Source organism: Eptesicus fuscus, chromosome 23 (genome assembly GCF_027574615.1).
Source record: "Eptesicus fuscus isolate TK198812 chromosome 23, DD_ASM_mEF_20220401, whole genome shotgun sequence".
Taxonomy (NCBI): Eukaryota; Metazoa; Chordata; class Mammalia; order Chiroptera; family Vespertilionidae; genus Eptesicus; species Eptesicus fuscus.
The window spans coordinates 11,863,307-11,875,622 of record NC_072495.1 but is presented as its reverse complement, the minus strand read 5'-3'; the positions used below and the strand labels follow the sequence as shown (position 1 = coordinate 11,875,622).

General features: G+C 51.8%; 2 protein-coding genes across 11 annotated transcripts in view; one reads left to right on the top strand and one right to left on the bottom strand.

The window, feature by feature from the left end:
* Positions 1–10,399, bottom strand: MTRFR (mitochondrial translation release factor in rescue). Of its 4 annotated transcripts, none has more exons than XM_054712602.1 (3): positions 10,266–10,399; positions 1,867–2,162; positions 1–404 (listed from the first exon to the last, which is right to left on the bottom strand). In XM_054712602.1, exons 2-3 carry the CDS (start codon positions 2,146–2,148, stop codon positions 165–167), a joined length of 522 nt encoding a protein of 173 aa, XP_054568577.1. In that variant the 5' UTR covers positions 2,149–2,162; positions 10,266–10,399; the 3' UTR covers positions 1–164. The 4 variants fall into 4 exon arrangements, with proteins under 4 accessions (XP_054568577.1, XP_028002916.2, XP_028002917.2 ...); XM_028147115.2 differs by lacking the exon at positions 10,266–10,399 and adding an exon at positions 10,130–10,259; XM_028147116.2 differs by lacking the exon at positions 10,266–10,399 and adding an exon at positions 4,850–5,027.
* MPHOSPH9 (M-phase phosphoprotein 9) overlaps positions 8,135–12,316 on the top strand; it is a 43,386-nt gene continuing 39,204 nt past the window's right edge. For 6 of the 7 annotated variants that reach the window (XM_008142896.3, XM_054712592.1, XM_028147113.2 and 3 more), the window contains exon 1: positions 10,511–10,552. The gene's annotated coding sequence lies outside the window, so the exon portion shown is untranslated. Of the gene's footprint in view, positions 8,243–10,510; positions 10,553–12,316 lie in introns of those variants that run through there. The other variant, XM_054712593.1, reaches the window with a different exon arrangement.

Sequence of the window (12,316 nt, the reverse complement as noted above, 5' to 3'; positions counted from 1 at the left end):
CTGCGTTTCTCTCAGGTTTATTTAAGAACATCTCTATCCAGTTTATTCAGTCTGCCACGTAAAACAATTTGACACTTTAAACGCATCAAACACTGCTTTGGAAGCCCTGTAGCCACGCGGGGGAGGGACCCCCCTGTTCTTCCTTGAAAGGCTCCGGCGGCTCCTCACTCAGAGCCTGCTGTTTCCGCCATGGAGTTCTTACTTGACTCCCAGAGTTGCTTCAGCTGTCTCTTCTTTTCCAGGGTTTCCTTCGCTCTCTTTTTCCTTTCCTGCTTCTTCTTCTCTGCTGCGCGTCTTTCTCTGTAGGCGAGACTCTCTTCCCCGTGGTAGAAAATGTCCAGTTTCTCTTGCATGATTTTCCGAGCCAGCTTCCTGTTCTGTTCGACGGACCTCGTCTGATGGCACTGCGGGAGGGAGAGGAGGTTCGTGACCTGAGGCCCGCAGGCTGGTTCTCGGGACCCCAGGACTCAGCACAGGGGGCGGGCCCAGGGGGCAAGGACACCCGGCAAGAATCCCAGCGAAGGGGTGACAAAGCAAGGGCGTGTCCCTGGCCCACACCCATGTCTGAGGTGGCTTTCACAGCGCCTGTTTCATATTGGGAGTGTTTTGTTTAGAAGCCACGGTAGCCTTTAAATAACTTTCAGTCCCAAAATAATTTTGAAGACAAGCTGAAATGTCTAGCTGTGGGCAGGGCACGAGCACTTTGTGTGCAAAGGTCAGCGTCTGTCCCAGAGGGAAAGGGCTCTTTACCATCAGCCACAGCATTCGCACGTGATGCCTGAGCGTGGGGCCAGGCTGGCGAGGCTGCCGATAGGCATTCTGAGATGTCGGTGAGAGAATGGCACGGAGAGGATTTGGAGTAAGTGATATAAAACAGGTTAAACAAAAACGATGTCAGGTTTCAGGAGGTTCCCTGTGGCTCCTGAATGACAGGTCGTCAAGGGGGAAGAGAAGTGATTAAGACTAAGCCATGTGCTCGGCGGGGAGAGCTGGCAGGGCCTGGCAGGGCATTAGCCTCTCCGTGCCTCCCGTCCTTACCTGTCCTGCCAGGAGGAAGGGGCGGAGGGGCTTGTGAGGACTGAGCTAAAGCACGCGAGGCCCTCAGCTGGGCTGTATCTCAAGGCTCGGCTGCCTTTCGGGCCTCTGGACACGCAGCGTGGAGTCCCCCTGCCCCGAGGCCACCATTTCCTAGAACAGTGGTCGGCAAACTCATTAGTCAACAGAGCCAAATATCAACAGTACAACGATTGAAATTTCTTTTGAGAGTCAAATTTTTTAAACTTAAACTTCTTCTAACGCCACTTCTTCAAAATAGACTCGCCCAGGCCGTGGTATTTTGTGGAAGAGCCACACTCAAGGGGCCAAAGAGCAGCATGTGGCTCGCGAGCCACAGTCTGCCGACCACGGAACTAGAAGGTCAGGTGTGCTGACAGCTGGGGATACGGGAGCTTGGTTTTTATAGGGAAGGGAGATTCCCACAGGCAGCCGTACATGCTCCTGAGCGCCGAGAATGGCTGGTCTGATCTCATGCTCAGAAGGGTGGGCGTCACTGGCCTCCAAGGAGATGGAGGGCAGCAGCCGGGCCCCTAAGACAGAGGATGCTCGCAGACCTCCAGGCCTGCTGGCTGCTCAGGGAGGTGGCGCCCACAGCAGTGCTGCAGCCATCGGCAGCCGTGGCTTTACGAGAACTCTGCTGCCTGCCAAGTTCAAGGAGGGCAGCAAGCACCTGGCTCCAGAGGGGCTGGGAGGAGGCTGCTGAGGCTGCACAGGAGGCTCTGCCTCGGGGAGGGAGGGCTCAGAGCAGGGGAGGAGATGTGCAAGGCCCTCTAGTGAACTCAGAAAACCCCACCCCGCTTCTGCCCCTACCTTGACGACTAGGCCCGAGGGCACATGCTTCAGCACCACGCAGTTGCTGGTCTTGTTGGTTGCCTGGCCCCCTGGACCATGTCCTTTCACAAACTGCTCTTCAAGGTCACTCTCTTCCAGGGAGAGCTGGGCAGGCTGGTCCTTCTTGCCCGCCACCTGGACCGGAGGGACTCTTGCTACCAGGGACAGCAATGACGGCTTCTCCCGGGGCTGGCGTGCCCAAGGCATGGGGCACATTCTGGTCAGCGGGCCAGGAAAGCGAAATGATCCCAAGGTGCCCATGGGCAGCCGAAGACCTGGATCAGACAAGGAGACAGCCCTTCAGGGAGAGGCCCTGCTCCCACGTCCACTTCAGGTCCCAGGGCAACTCTGACAAACCAGTTCAGACGATGAGCACCCATCTCGTAGGGAGGGTATTAGGAAGTGAGTGAAGACACACAACTTGACCGTACCCTGCCCAGCGGTAAATATTTCTTGTAACAGACCAGAAATACCTTTTAATGGACGTAAACACACACACACACACACACACACCCCGAATGGCCAGATTATGATGATCTCTGAATGCATAATAATCTGGCCACTCAGTGTGTATACATATATATATATATTAGAGGCCTGGTGCATGAATTCGTGCATGGGTGGGGTCCAGCCAGCCTGACCAGGGGGAGCGACATGGGCAGTTGGCCGGCCTGCCTGCTGGTTGAACTCCTGGTTGAGGGGACAATTTGCATAATGGTCTTTTATTATATAGGATATACACTGAGTGGCCAGATTATTATGTGTTCAGAGATCATAATAATCTGGGCCACTCAGAGTGTGTGTGTGTGTGTGTGTGTGTGTATATATACATATATATATATATATATATATATACACATACATACATATAAACATATATATTGATTTTAGAGAGGAAAGGAGAGGAAGAGAAACATCAGTGATGAGAATCATCAATCAGGTGCCTCCTGCACACCTCCCACTGGGGATGGAGCCCACAACTCAGGCAGGTGCCCTAACTGGAAATAAAACTGTGACCTCCTGGTTTATAGGTTGATGCTCAACTACTGAGCCACGCCGGCCGGGCTGGACCAGAAATATCTTCAAGGCCCCCAGAGGTGCTGTTTTCTCAGGAAGGAGAGGGTTTGAGTGTGAAGCTCAGAAGAACAGGGCTGTGATTTGATGAAGTGTTAACCAGCACATCAAGGCAGAAGTGGGAGCTGAGTCTGGTGACATTATGTCAACGTTGGGGAGTCTCTGAAATCCAAACATAGGACAGTGAGCAGTCGCCTGTGAATGGCTGAGCCTAGACAGTGGGACACAGTAACTCACTATCCATCAACGTCATGGTGGTTGTTTTTCAATGTTTCCAGTTTCTTGGGTCTGAATAGGAACACCTGTGCCTCAGACGCACGGCCAATGACGTGATCCAACCGAACCAGCCGACTTGCATGAAGGCGCCTGGCAGGTTCAAAACACCACGCGAGGTGCTCTGTGAGCCACGGGCGGTGAAAAAGAGCTAGGCTGTCTTCATGGAGCTCAGTCTAGCTGGAGGGGGAACGCAGTAAAAAGAAAGCGGTACTGAGAGTAAGATTTGAGGACGGTGAGCCCACAGGCTCCGGTTTCTTTTTCTTTCGAGGGCTAGGGAGGCAGGAACCTGAAAGGTGTCACCTCTTCAAAGATCTACGTGTGGACAGGGGCAAGTCACAACCTGGGCGGGCGGCCTTCTCATCTGGAGAATGGGGGAACAAGCCTTCGCCCCCATCCAGGCAGCCCAGGCAGGCGCAGAGCCAGAGGAAGAGTGCTGGGGGCGGGGGGGGGGGGGGCGCTTTTGTGGTTCCTTTGAAGGCATGAGATTGGTTTCTAGCACAACCCCTGTTGCCCAGCGGAGTATGAGAACTACGATTGTGCCACTTGATTTGAGCCTGACCGGCATGGCTCAGTGTTTGAGCATTGACCTATGAGCTGGGAGGTCAAGGTTTGGTTCCCCATCGCGGCACATGCCCGGGTTTTGGGCTTGATCCCCGGTTGGGGGCGTGTGGGGGGCAGCCGGTCGGTGGTTCTCTCTCATCATTAATGTTTCTACCTCCCCCTCTCCCCTCCTCTCTGAAATCAATAAAAAAATATATATTTTAAAAATTGATGAGTAGAAAAAGAAAAAAAAACAAATAAAAAATCTGATGAGACGCACACAGAGAAGCATCCATTGTGGTTCACTTACTGATGCATTCATTGTTGATACCTCTACGTACTGACTGGGGATCGAACCCGCAACCTTGGTGCATCGGGATGATGCTCTAGCCAACTGAGCTACCCGGCCAGTGTTGGGGGATAGTCTTCTTTTCTATCTCTACTATTTCTACAGAGAACACTTTGCAAGCCTTAGGCCAGTGCTAGTTTTCACTTCCATGACTGTGCGTGGTCCACCTCGAACCGTGTGAGAAGCCTGCGCTCAGTGCGGTCCGCCGTCGGGGACAGGAAGGCGTGGTGGTGAGGGTCCAGAGCTGGGAAGAGGTTTGTTTAGAAGCAGTGTGCCCACCAAATGCTCCTGTGTCTGTCGCGTGTGCGACATTTCAGGAGTCTCCTCAGGAACGAACACGACAGACCGTACACCGGGCACTCTGCCCGACATCGCGGAACAAAGAACCCACCTCCTAGAAACGATTCGAGACCACGTCCCTGTCCAGACTCCCCCTTCCTTCCTCCTTTCTGCTTTCAACCCGCAGGACAGGATTCCTTTGTGCCTCAGACAGCGGCTGGTCCCTGGATTAGATTCCTCACGGAACACGAGCCCAGCGCGTCTCTTGGGGTTTCTCTTCCGTGAGTGAGTGAATGTGACCGGGTGGGACAGCACTGGGGTAGGGCCGATGACAAAGAAAGGAAGCGAGTGGGAGATGAGGCGAAACCCCCAGACAAAGGGGGGGTGTGTGGGGGGGGTGCTTTCCTGGGCTGCTTTGTCACGCAGTGTGGTTCACATCTCTACCTTTCTGTCCCACTTTCAGAGCCGACTCGCACACTGGAGGCTCCCACCAACTGGAGCTCAGGAAGGTGCCCAGCGCCCGGTGACTGGCTGCTTTGTCTAACAGCCAATCCCAGCAGCCAATCGGCGAGCCCGAATCCTTCTGGTATCTCCTGGGGCTCTGGCGCTGCTCCAAGGACAGCTGTAAATGACAAACACACCCATGGTTCCACTTCCCCAAAGCTCAGCGACGATCAGGGATTGGGTTTCAGTGTTTGTGATACCGCAGAGCAACTCCCAATCTTCAGGGAACAATAAGAGCAGCTGAAATTAGAGCTCATCGTGACATTAAAAAAGAAGAAAAAAGGTGACAGAAGTGCCAGTAAGGGGACACCAGGGTGGGGAGAGCTTAGCTCCGATTCCTTCCTGGGAGTGGCAGCTTCAGTTCGGGGCTGGCGCCCACCCTCACTTCCGGCAGCTTCAGCGCACAACTGCTGATTGCAGTTTAGGTTAAAGCCTCTCATTGTCCCAGCCCCTTCCCACTTGGCCAAGTTAGAGACAAGAGGTGCCGGGCCTTTACAGAGGGAATGGTAATTTGTTCAATAATAGTTTCAATGTCTACCAGGAGCCAGGCATGGGCCTGGGAGCCCAAGGGGCCTGTAGCATAAAAGATAAGGTAAGATGTCCATCTGGGTGGGCCGGAATGGATGACCTGCTGCGGAGCTGTGGTTCTCACGCGTTTTCTACGGCCCAAGTCACCTGCAGGGCCTGCGATGGGGCCTTGGAACCTGCTTCTATTAGGTGCCCCTTGGCCTGACCTCACAGAAGTGTCCTCAAATCGAACTGGAGGAGCAGATGTGGAGAGGACCCAAGACGGGAGCTTTAGGAAAGACGGTGGTTACGGTTCTCACCACTCAACCTGTCGGGGGCACACACTCCCCGGGGACCTTGTTAGAGGAGATGCTGGTCACCAGGGCTTGAGGCTCTGCATTAAAAAAATTTTTTTTAATTTGATTTCAGAGAGGAAAGGAGAGGGAGAGAGAGAGATAGAAACATCAACGATGAGAGATAATCATTGATCCCACAGTGGGGACTGAGTCCACAGCCAGGGCATGTACCCTGACTGGGAATCAAACCGTGATCTCTTGGTTCATAGGTTGATGCTCAACTACTGAGCCACTCTGGCCGGGCGAGGCTCTGCCTTTCTAACCAGCTCCCAGGGGAGGCTGTACTGCTGGCCACTTCGAGGGCCCGGCTAAGGGCTTTGAGCAAGGCTTGTCAGAGTGTCCCACTTGCGGGGTGCAAATCCCAGGATCAGGATGTTAAAGAGATGGAGGAGGTGGAAAGGAAAGAGCTGGGTGAAGCTACTTAGAGAAAAGAAAGAAATGAAATATTGATTTGAGTTCACAGAGAAGGTGAAATGGGAACAAGGGGATGAAGAAGCTGGATTAGGGCCGATGGCTCCCATTGCATTCATGTGCTAGAACAGCGTTGCCTGATACAAACAGAATGCAAGCCACGTGTGAAATTCTAAATTTTCTAGTAGTCCCATTAAAAACAGTAAAATAGCCCGAGTTGGGAGGTTGCCATTTGGTTTCCCATTGGGTCACATACCCAGGTTGCAGGCTCAATCCCCAGTAGGGGGCATGCAGGAGGCAGCCGATCATTGATTCTCTCATCATTGACGTTTCTATCGCTCTATTTCTCTCCCTTCCTCTCTGAAATCAATGAAGAAGAAGAAAAAAAAAAAAAAAGAAAAAGAAGTCAGGTCTCAGAACAATGGGCAAAGACCAAGCCCAGTGAGCTTGAAAAGGCTGATTGCAACCTTGCAGCTTTAAAACGTCAAAACGGCCAGCTGATGGCACCAGAGGCTCCGTGAGAGGAGGAGGATTCTGAGAAATGCTTAATACTCATTCATGTGGCAAAGGTGTGTTGTGCTCCCTGCAGAAAGGGAGCCTCCCTCTGCCTTTCCCACCGCGCTCATCCTCCTGTTCTAGTTGCCTGGAACCCTTCTGAGAGCGAACCCTCCCAAATGGAGCCACTGGGCTGGCTCAGGCCCGAAACAGACCCTGGCCTGTCCTCGGCTCGGCTTACCCTGAGGATGAAGCAGCTCTCCCACAGGAAGTGCTCACAGAGACTCGGTTCTCCAAGAAGACAAGCATAATGGGTTGAGCAGGAAATGCAGAGTTGTTATCTTGGATTTGGGGGGGAAAGAGGTCCCGTGGAAGCTTAATAGGCTTCTTGCTGCTCAGTTCAAGAGGCAACAATGAAGCAGATAAAGAGAAAAGCTTTCCATTCATCCCATAACATCCATAATGATGGCTTCTGTTTGGGACTCAAATGTCTTCAAAGCACTTTCAAGTAGGAGTGTACTTGATACCAATAAAGTGATGCCTACTATGTGGGTTATTTCAGACTTATCTTGGAAGAACATTAGCTGGTCCTCCTCCCCCCCGCCTTTTTTTTCAATCCTCACCTGAGGATACTTTTCCCATTGATTTTGTAGAGAGAGTGGAAGGGAGGGAGGAGGAAGAGAGAGAGAGAAACATCAATGTGAGAGAAACACATTGATTGGTTGCCTCCTGCACAAACCCTGACTAGGGCTGGAGATCGAACCTGCAACCCAGGTACTTGCCCTTGACCAGGAATCGAACTCCCGACCCTGAGTGGGCTCGAAGGCCAACACTCTAACCACTGAGCACACCAGCCAGGGCAGCTGGTCCATTTTTAAAACTAAATCGGTCCTTCCTACAGCTTGTTTCTTTACCTTTCGTAACATCTGCAGACCCGTCCTTTCCCCAGCTCCTTAAAGTGTTAGCTCATTTTCCTCAACTTTCTCTTCTTGACTCTTCCTCTCATTTTTTTGGCCCCTGAAAGGCTATATTGCTTTGTAGTCAATGAGACCTGTGTCAATGTCTCAACTCTCTATGCAACTCTGGCCACATTTGCTCATCTGTAAAACGGAGGTAGTAATACCAGCTGGGGTGAGAAAAATCCCATGTTGCCACATATGTGAAGCAGTGAGCACTTCGGATCTCTAAACTACGGAGCTCAGGAACCTCTGACACACCACACACACTGTGATCTCAGAGCTCAGACCCACTCTGCAAACTTACGATTTCATGGGCGTTTATTTGATTAGAGCTCAGAGTGAAAAGGCTTCTAGAACAGTGACCTGCTAATTATTTTACTGGGGATGGTCCCATTCAAGAAGTACTTGGAAACCTTGAAAGTACCAAAGACATACTGTTTGGTGAGGTCATAATTGTGGTCTATGAAAGCAGGTGCCAAGGAACAAATTATGATGCCAACAGCACAGCTGGACTTCCCAGCAGGTTCAAATGGAAAGATAAAAACCCACCTTCATCAAACAAGTCCTGCTTCAAACTTAGAGATCTTCAGGGATTGCCTAATATGGTAAGAAAAGTCACAAAGCTCGGGAAAGATGAAAAAAATCCATATTTAAATGTATACCTTATCACTTCCTTCCATATTTAATGGATAAACTTTAGATTTAAAGTTTTAGAGTTCCTCCTCTTTTGCTGTGGAGAACTGGTCCCCCGATGACAAACTCTATATAAAAACCAACGACACAAAATAACCCCCTGGTTAACAGGCACTAAGTTTTTCAAGCTATTAGCAGCCACTGTTACTGAATAGCCTGATCTTATCCCAGTCAATGTAAAAGATGGAAAGATCTCCGCTATAAAGCTGTCAATTTAAAGACTTCGCCCTGCCAGTGTGGCTCAGCGGTTGAGCATGGGCCCATGAAGCAGGAGGTTGCTGGTTCCATTCCTAGTCCCACACATATCTGGGGGGTGTGCAGGAGGCAGCTGATCCATGTTACTCTCTCGATGTTTCTATCTCTCCCTTTCCCTTCCTCTCTCTCCCAAATCAAGAAAAACATAGTTAAAAGAATGAAATAAGCCGAAACCGGTTTGGCTCAGTGGATAGAGCGTCGGCCTGCGGACTGAGGGGTCCCAGGTTCGATTCCGGTCAAGGGCATGTACATTGGTTGCGGGCACATCCCCGGTGGGGGGTGTGCAAGAGGCAGCTGGTCGATGTTTCTCTCTCATCGATGTTTCTAGCTCTCTGTCCCTCTCCTTTCCTCTCTGTAAAAAGTCAATAAAATATATTAAAAAAAAAAAAAAAAAAAAAAAAAAGAATGAAATAAAAGCACCATATTAGACAAACATGTAAACTGACCATACCTGTGCTATACCTACAGCCAATCAGGAGTGAGTATGCAAATTAACCAAAGATGGCAGGTTAATTTGCATATACAGGCGCAGAGGTGCCGGGAGGGGCTGGATGCCTGCTATGAGGAGGGGGAGGCGGTGGAGGGAGCTACAGGAGTGGTGCTCCACCCGGAGCAAGGACTTGCAGGCTCCCTGGCGGTGAAGCTAGGGGAAGGAAGGTCTATTCTTGCACGATTATCGTGCAACAGGCCTCTAGTTAAAAAAATAATTGGACTTTGGTTAGGTATCACATGAGCATAATATCGACATGTGGATTAACACAATTTGGGGTGGGTGGGCTCGATTTATTTAAGCTTGACATCTTCCAGGCACGCATGAGGTCTTGGAGAGAGACTGATGCTTTTACAGTTGAAACATTATTGCTAGGGATTCTTGGGAGGCTCGGATGCGATGGGCTGCCCCATGCCAAGGGCAAGCACATCTCCGAAGTCCTGCCTGCTCCAGGCACCTCTAAGTGACAGCCAAAGTCCCTGTACTGTGTACAGTTCTCGGGACACCTGGAGGGAAATCTCAAAGCTGCAAGTTCCTGAAAGGTTAACTAGCTTGAAGAACATGGACGGAGCAGAGCGAATGAGAGGGGCTTGGGGCCCACGGCGAGGGACGCGGTATCTTAGTCTAGTCCTTTGAAAGATCAGACAAGAGCGACGCGGACACCTACTATGTGCCAGGCCTAAAACAGCCCTGCTGCGTGCTACGGGCGCTATAAGGCTCTGCTGAACAAGTCCACGGGGATCGGTCCATTTGTCCTGTTTTCTCCAGGGCGTGGGCTTTCCTCTCCTCTCCTCCCCCGCCTCCCCCGCCTCTGGTCCTTGAAGAGCGCCAAGGCCGACCCCCCGCAGCCCAGGGTACACCAGGTCCAGGGAAAACAGCTCAGGTGTCTGGACCGGCTCCACCGCACCGCCAGCAGGGCCTCAGGTCAACAGGTTGCGCGACTCAGGGTCGCAAACCGGAAAACTCAAGGCGTCCGGGCTCCCCGTCCCCTTTCCAGAGCCCTTGACAATCGTGGGTGACCGTGTGGGTGCCTGATTTCTCCGCGCACACTTACCCGACCCCACGATTGGCCTCCGCCCCCAAAGTTCTGGTGGGAACCCGAGTGTCACCGCCGAGCAGAGGATCGCAACGGCGATCTCGCGTCTGCGCATGCGCCATGCTTCAGCCGAGGCTCCCAGCCGCCTTCTTACCAACTGCGCATGCGGGAAGTTGAGGCCGCGGTAAAGCTGCGAGAGAACCAATCAGACGAGAGGGCTTGAAGACGACCACGCCCCGCACCAGTTCCCAGGCGTTGGACCACCGCTTTCCGCGCGAGCTGCGGGAAGGGAAGTGGGAGGTCGCGGCGCGCGCAGCTGCCGTGTCTCCGCCCCCTCCCGAGCGGCCAATCGCCGGCGAGGCGCCGGGCGCGCGCACGCTCCCTGAAGTTTAACGGTCGCGAGAGGCCGCTCGCCCGACGCTGAATTGAGTCGGCGGCCAGGTAAGCGGCCGTCCGCCTGCAGGGAGCTGCCGGTCTCGGGGGACAGGGGGGACGAGCCTTAGAAGACACAGCCTTAGAGGAGCCCTGCGCGTGCTGAGGGGCTAGGGGCCAGGGAGACGACGGCCACACGCCGCAGCCTTTCCCCAGCCCTCGGGCGTGTGGGGGCTTTGCCTGCGGCCGGGCGCCCATTCTAGCTTCGGTGCCCTTGAGTGACACCCGCGCGACCCAATTGCAGAGTGCCTCTCCCCAAGGGGCGGGGCGGGGGGCTTGGGGAATTCCTCCTCTCCTTGGCTTCGCTCACTTGAGGAATCACGGTCGTAGCGGATGGGACCATGGTCTTGCATTCAGGCGACTGACTGCGTGCGTCCCCCCTCGCCTTCTCACGTTGACCCGAGAGCCCGCACCAGCCATGGGGGTCTGGCCTCCCGACCTCTGTAATCACCCCTTCCTTCCCCCCGTCGGCCTCCCAGCAAAGCAAAACTGCACGTTAACTTTTATAGCAGCATCAGACCCCCATCAGCCGTTCGCTTCTCCCCCAACTCTTTTTTTTCCTTTTTTTTGCTTAGGGGTCGGGGCGGGGGGAGGACCAAAAGCATGATATTTTGTTGCTGTGAAATATAAAACTGTCTTTGTACTATCTATTCCCCATGACGTTTTCTTAAAAAAAATTTTTTTTTTGCATTGTATATCGGGGTATCTCCCCCCCTCCCCCCTTTTAACCTTCACCCCTCACCCCGCTGGTGGCGAAGCATCGTCGCATTTAAAGTGGTTTTCCATCTGGATCTCCTGCATCCGGATGATCTCAGCCGGGGAAGAATAGATGGGTTGCAGGTCCTCGTCCCTAGAGAGCTTGTGGTTCTTCCTGGTAGAAGAGCGAGGTGATTTGAATCCAGGTATTTTCGTTGCCAGTTGGAAGGTGCGGCCCCTGACGTTTTCAATACCCCATTTGTCGTTGGTGATGGGCCGAAGCCACTGGGGAGAAATCCACCGAGTTGGGTCCGGTTACCCTTGGCTTCCCCACCTGTCCCTGAAGGACAGGGTTCCTCGATGAGATGATGTTTTGTAAACACTAGGCCCTAGGAAGTGGGAACCTAGAGGAACCAGAGTCCTAGATCATTTTTCTCTATTTCACTCCCTCAACTTAACCTTTTGTAAGCAGCAAGGTTTTCTTTTTGTCTTGTGTGTGTGTGTTTTTAAAATAGGTGAATTTCCCAAGAAGGAGGCATATTGTTTGACTCTGTATACCTAGTATCAGCTCAGTTTTAGTTGACCCGGCAATTAGTTTATTTTTAAAGAAGTAATGCATGCACAGGGTACAAGAGGCTGTGGAGTGCAAAATGCATTCCTTCCACCTCACCTTCCAGCTGGAGGGAAACAACCATGGTGAGCCGTTTAATCAGCTGTTTTTAATACCAAGTCACATACTAAGCAGTTCTTTTTCATCTACTCATTGTGTAAATCAATAAACATGGATACTTTGTAGAATTTATTAAACAAATGGACATGTTAAGTTGTTACCTAGTAGCATTGTGTCTAGAACCTTGATTATTAAACACATACAATTCTGAAATTTTACCTGGAAAAGATGATGCTATTTTGCAAATCCTCCCCTATTGTAAATTTTTATTGAGATATAATTCACATACCATAACGTTTGTTCTTTTTTTTTTTTTTTTTGGTGCCCCGTGTGAGGAACGAACTCACGACCTTCAGATTATGACGTTTGTTCTTTTAAAGTATACAATTCATTGGGTTTTAGTATAT

Bases quoted from the DNA above. Each gene is read 5' to 3' on its own strand.
- MTRFR (XM_028147115.2), bottom strand. From the start codon at position 10,226: ATGCGCAGACGCGAGATCGCCGTTGCGATCCTCTGCTCGGCGGTGACA. The intron at 2,163-10,129 runs GTAAGTGTGCGC...TGTCTGATCCAG, and splicing joins GAGGCCAATCGTGGGGTCGG to GTCTTCGGCTGCCCATGGGC. The intron at 405-1,866 runs GTAGGGGCAGAA...TCCCTCCCGCAG, and splicing joins CCTCGGGCCTAGTCGTCAAG to TGCCATCAGACGAGGTCCGT.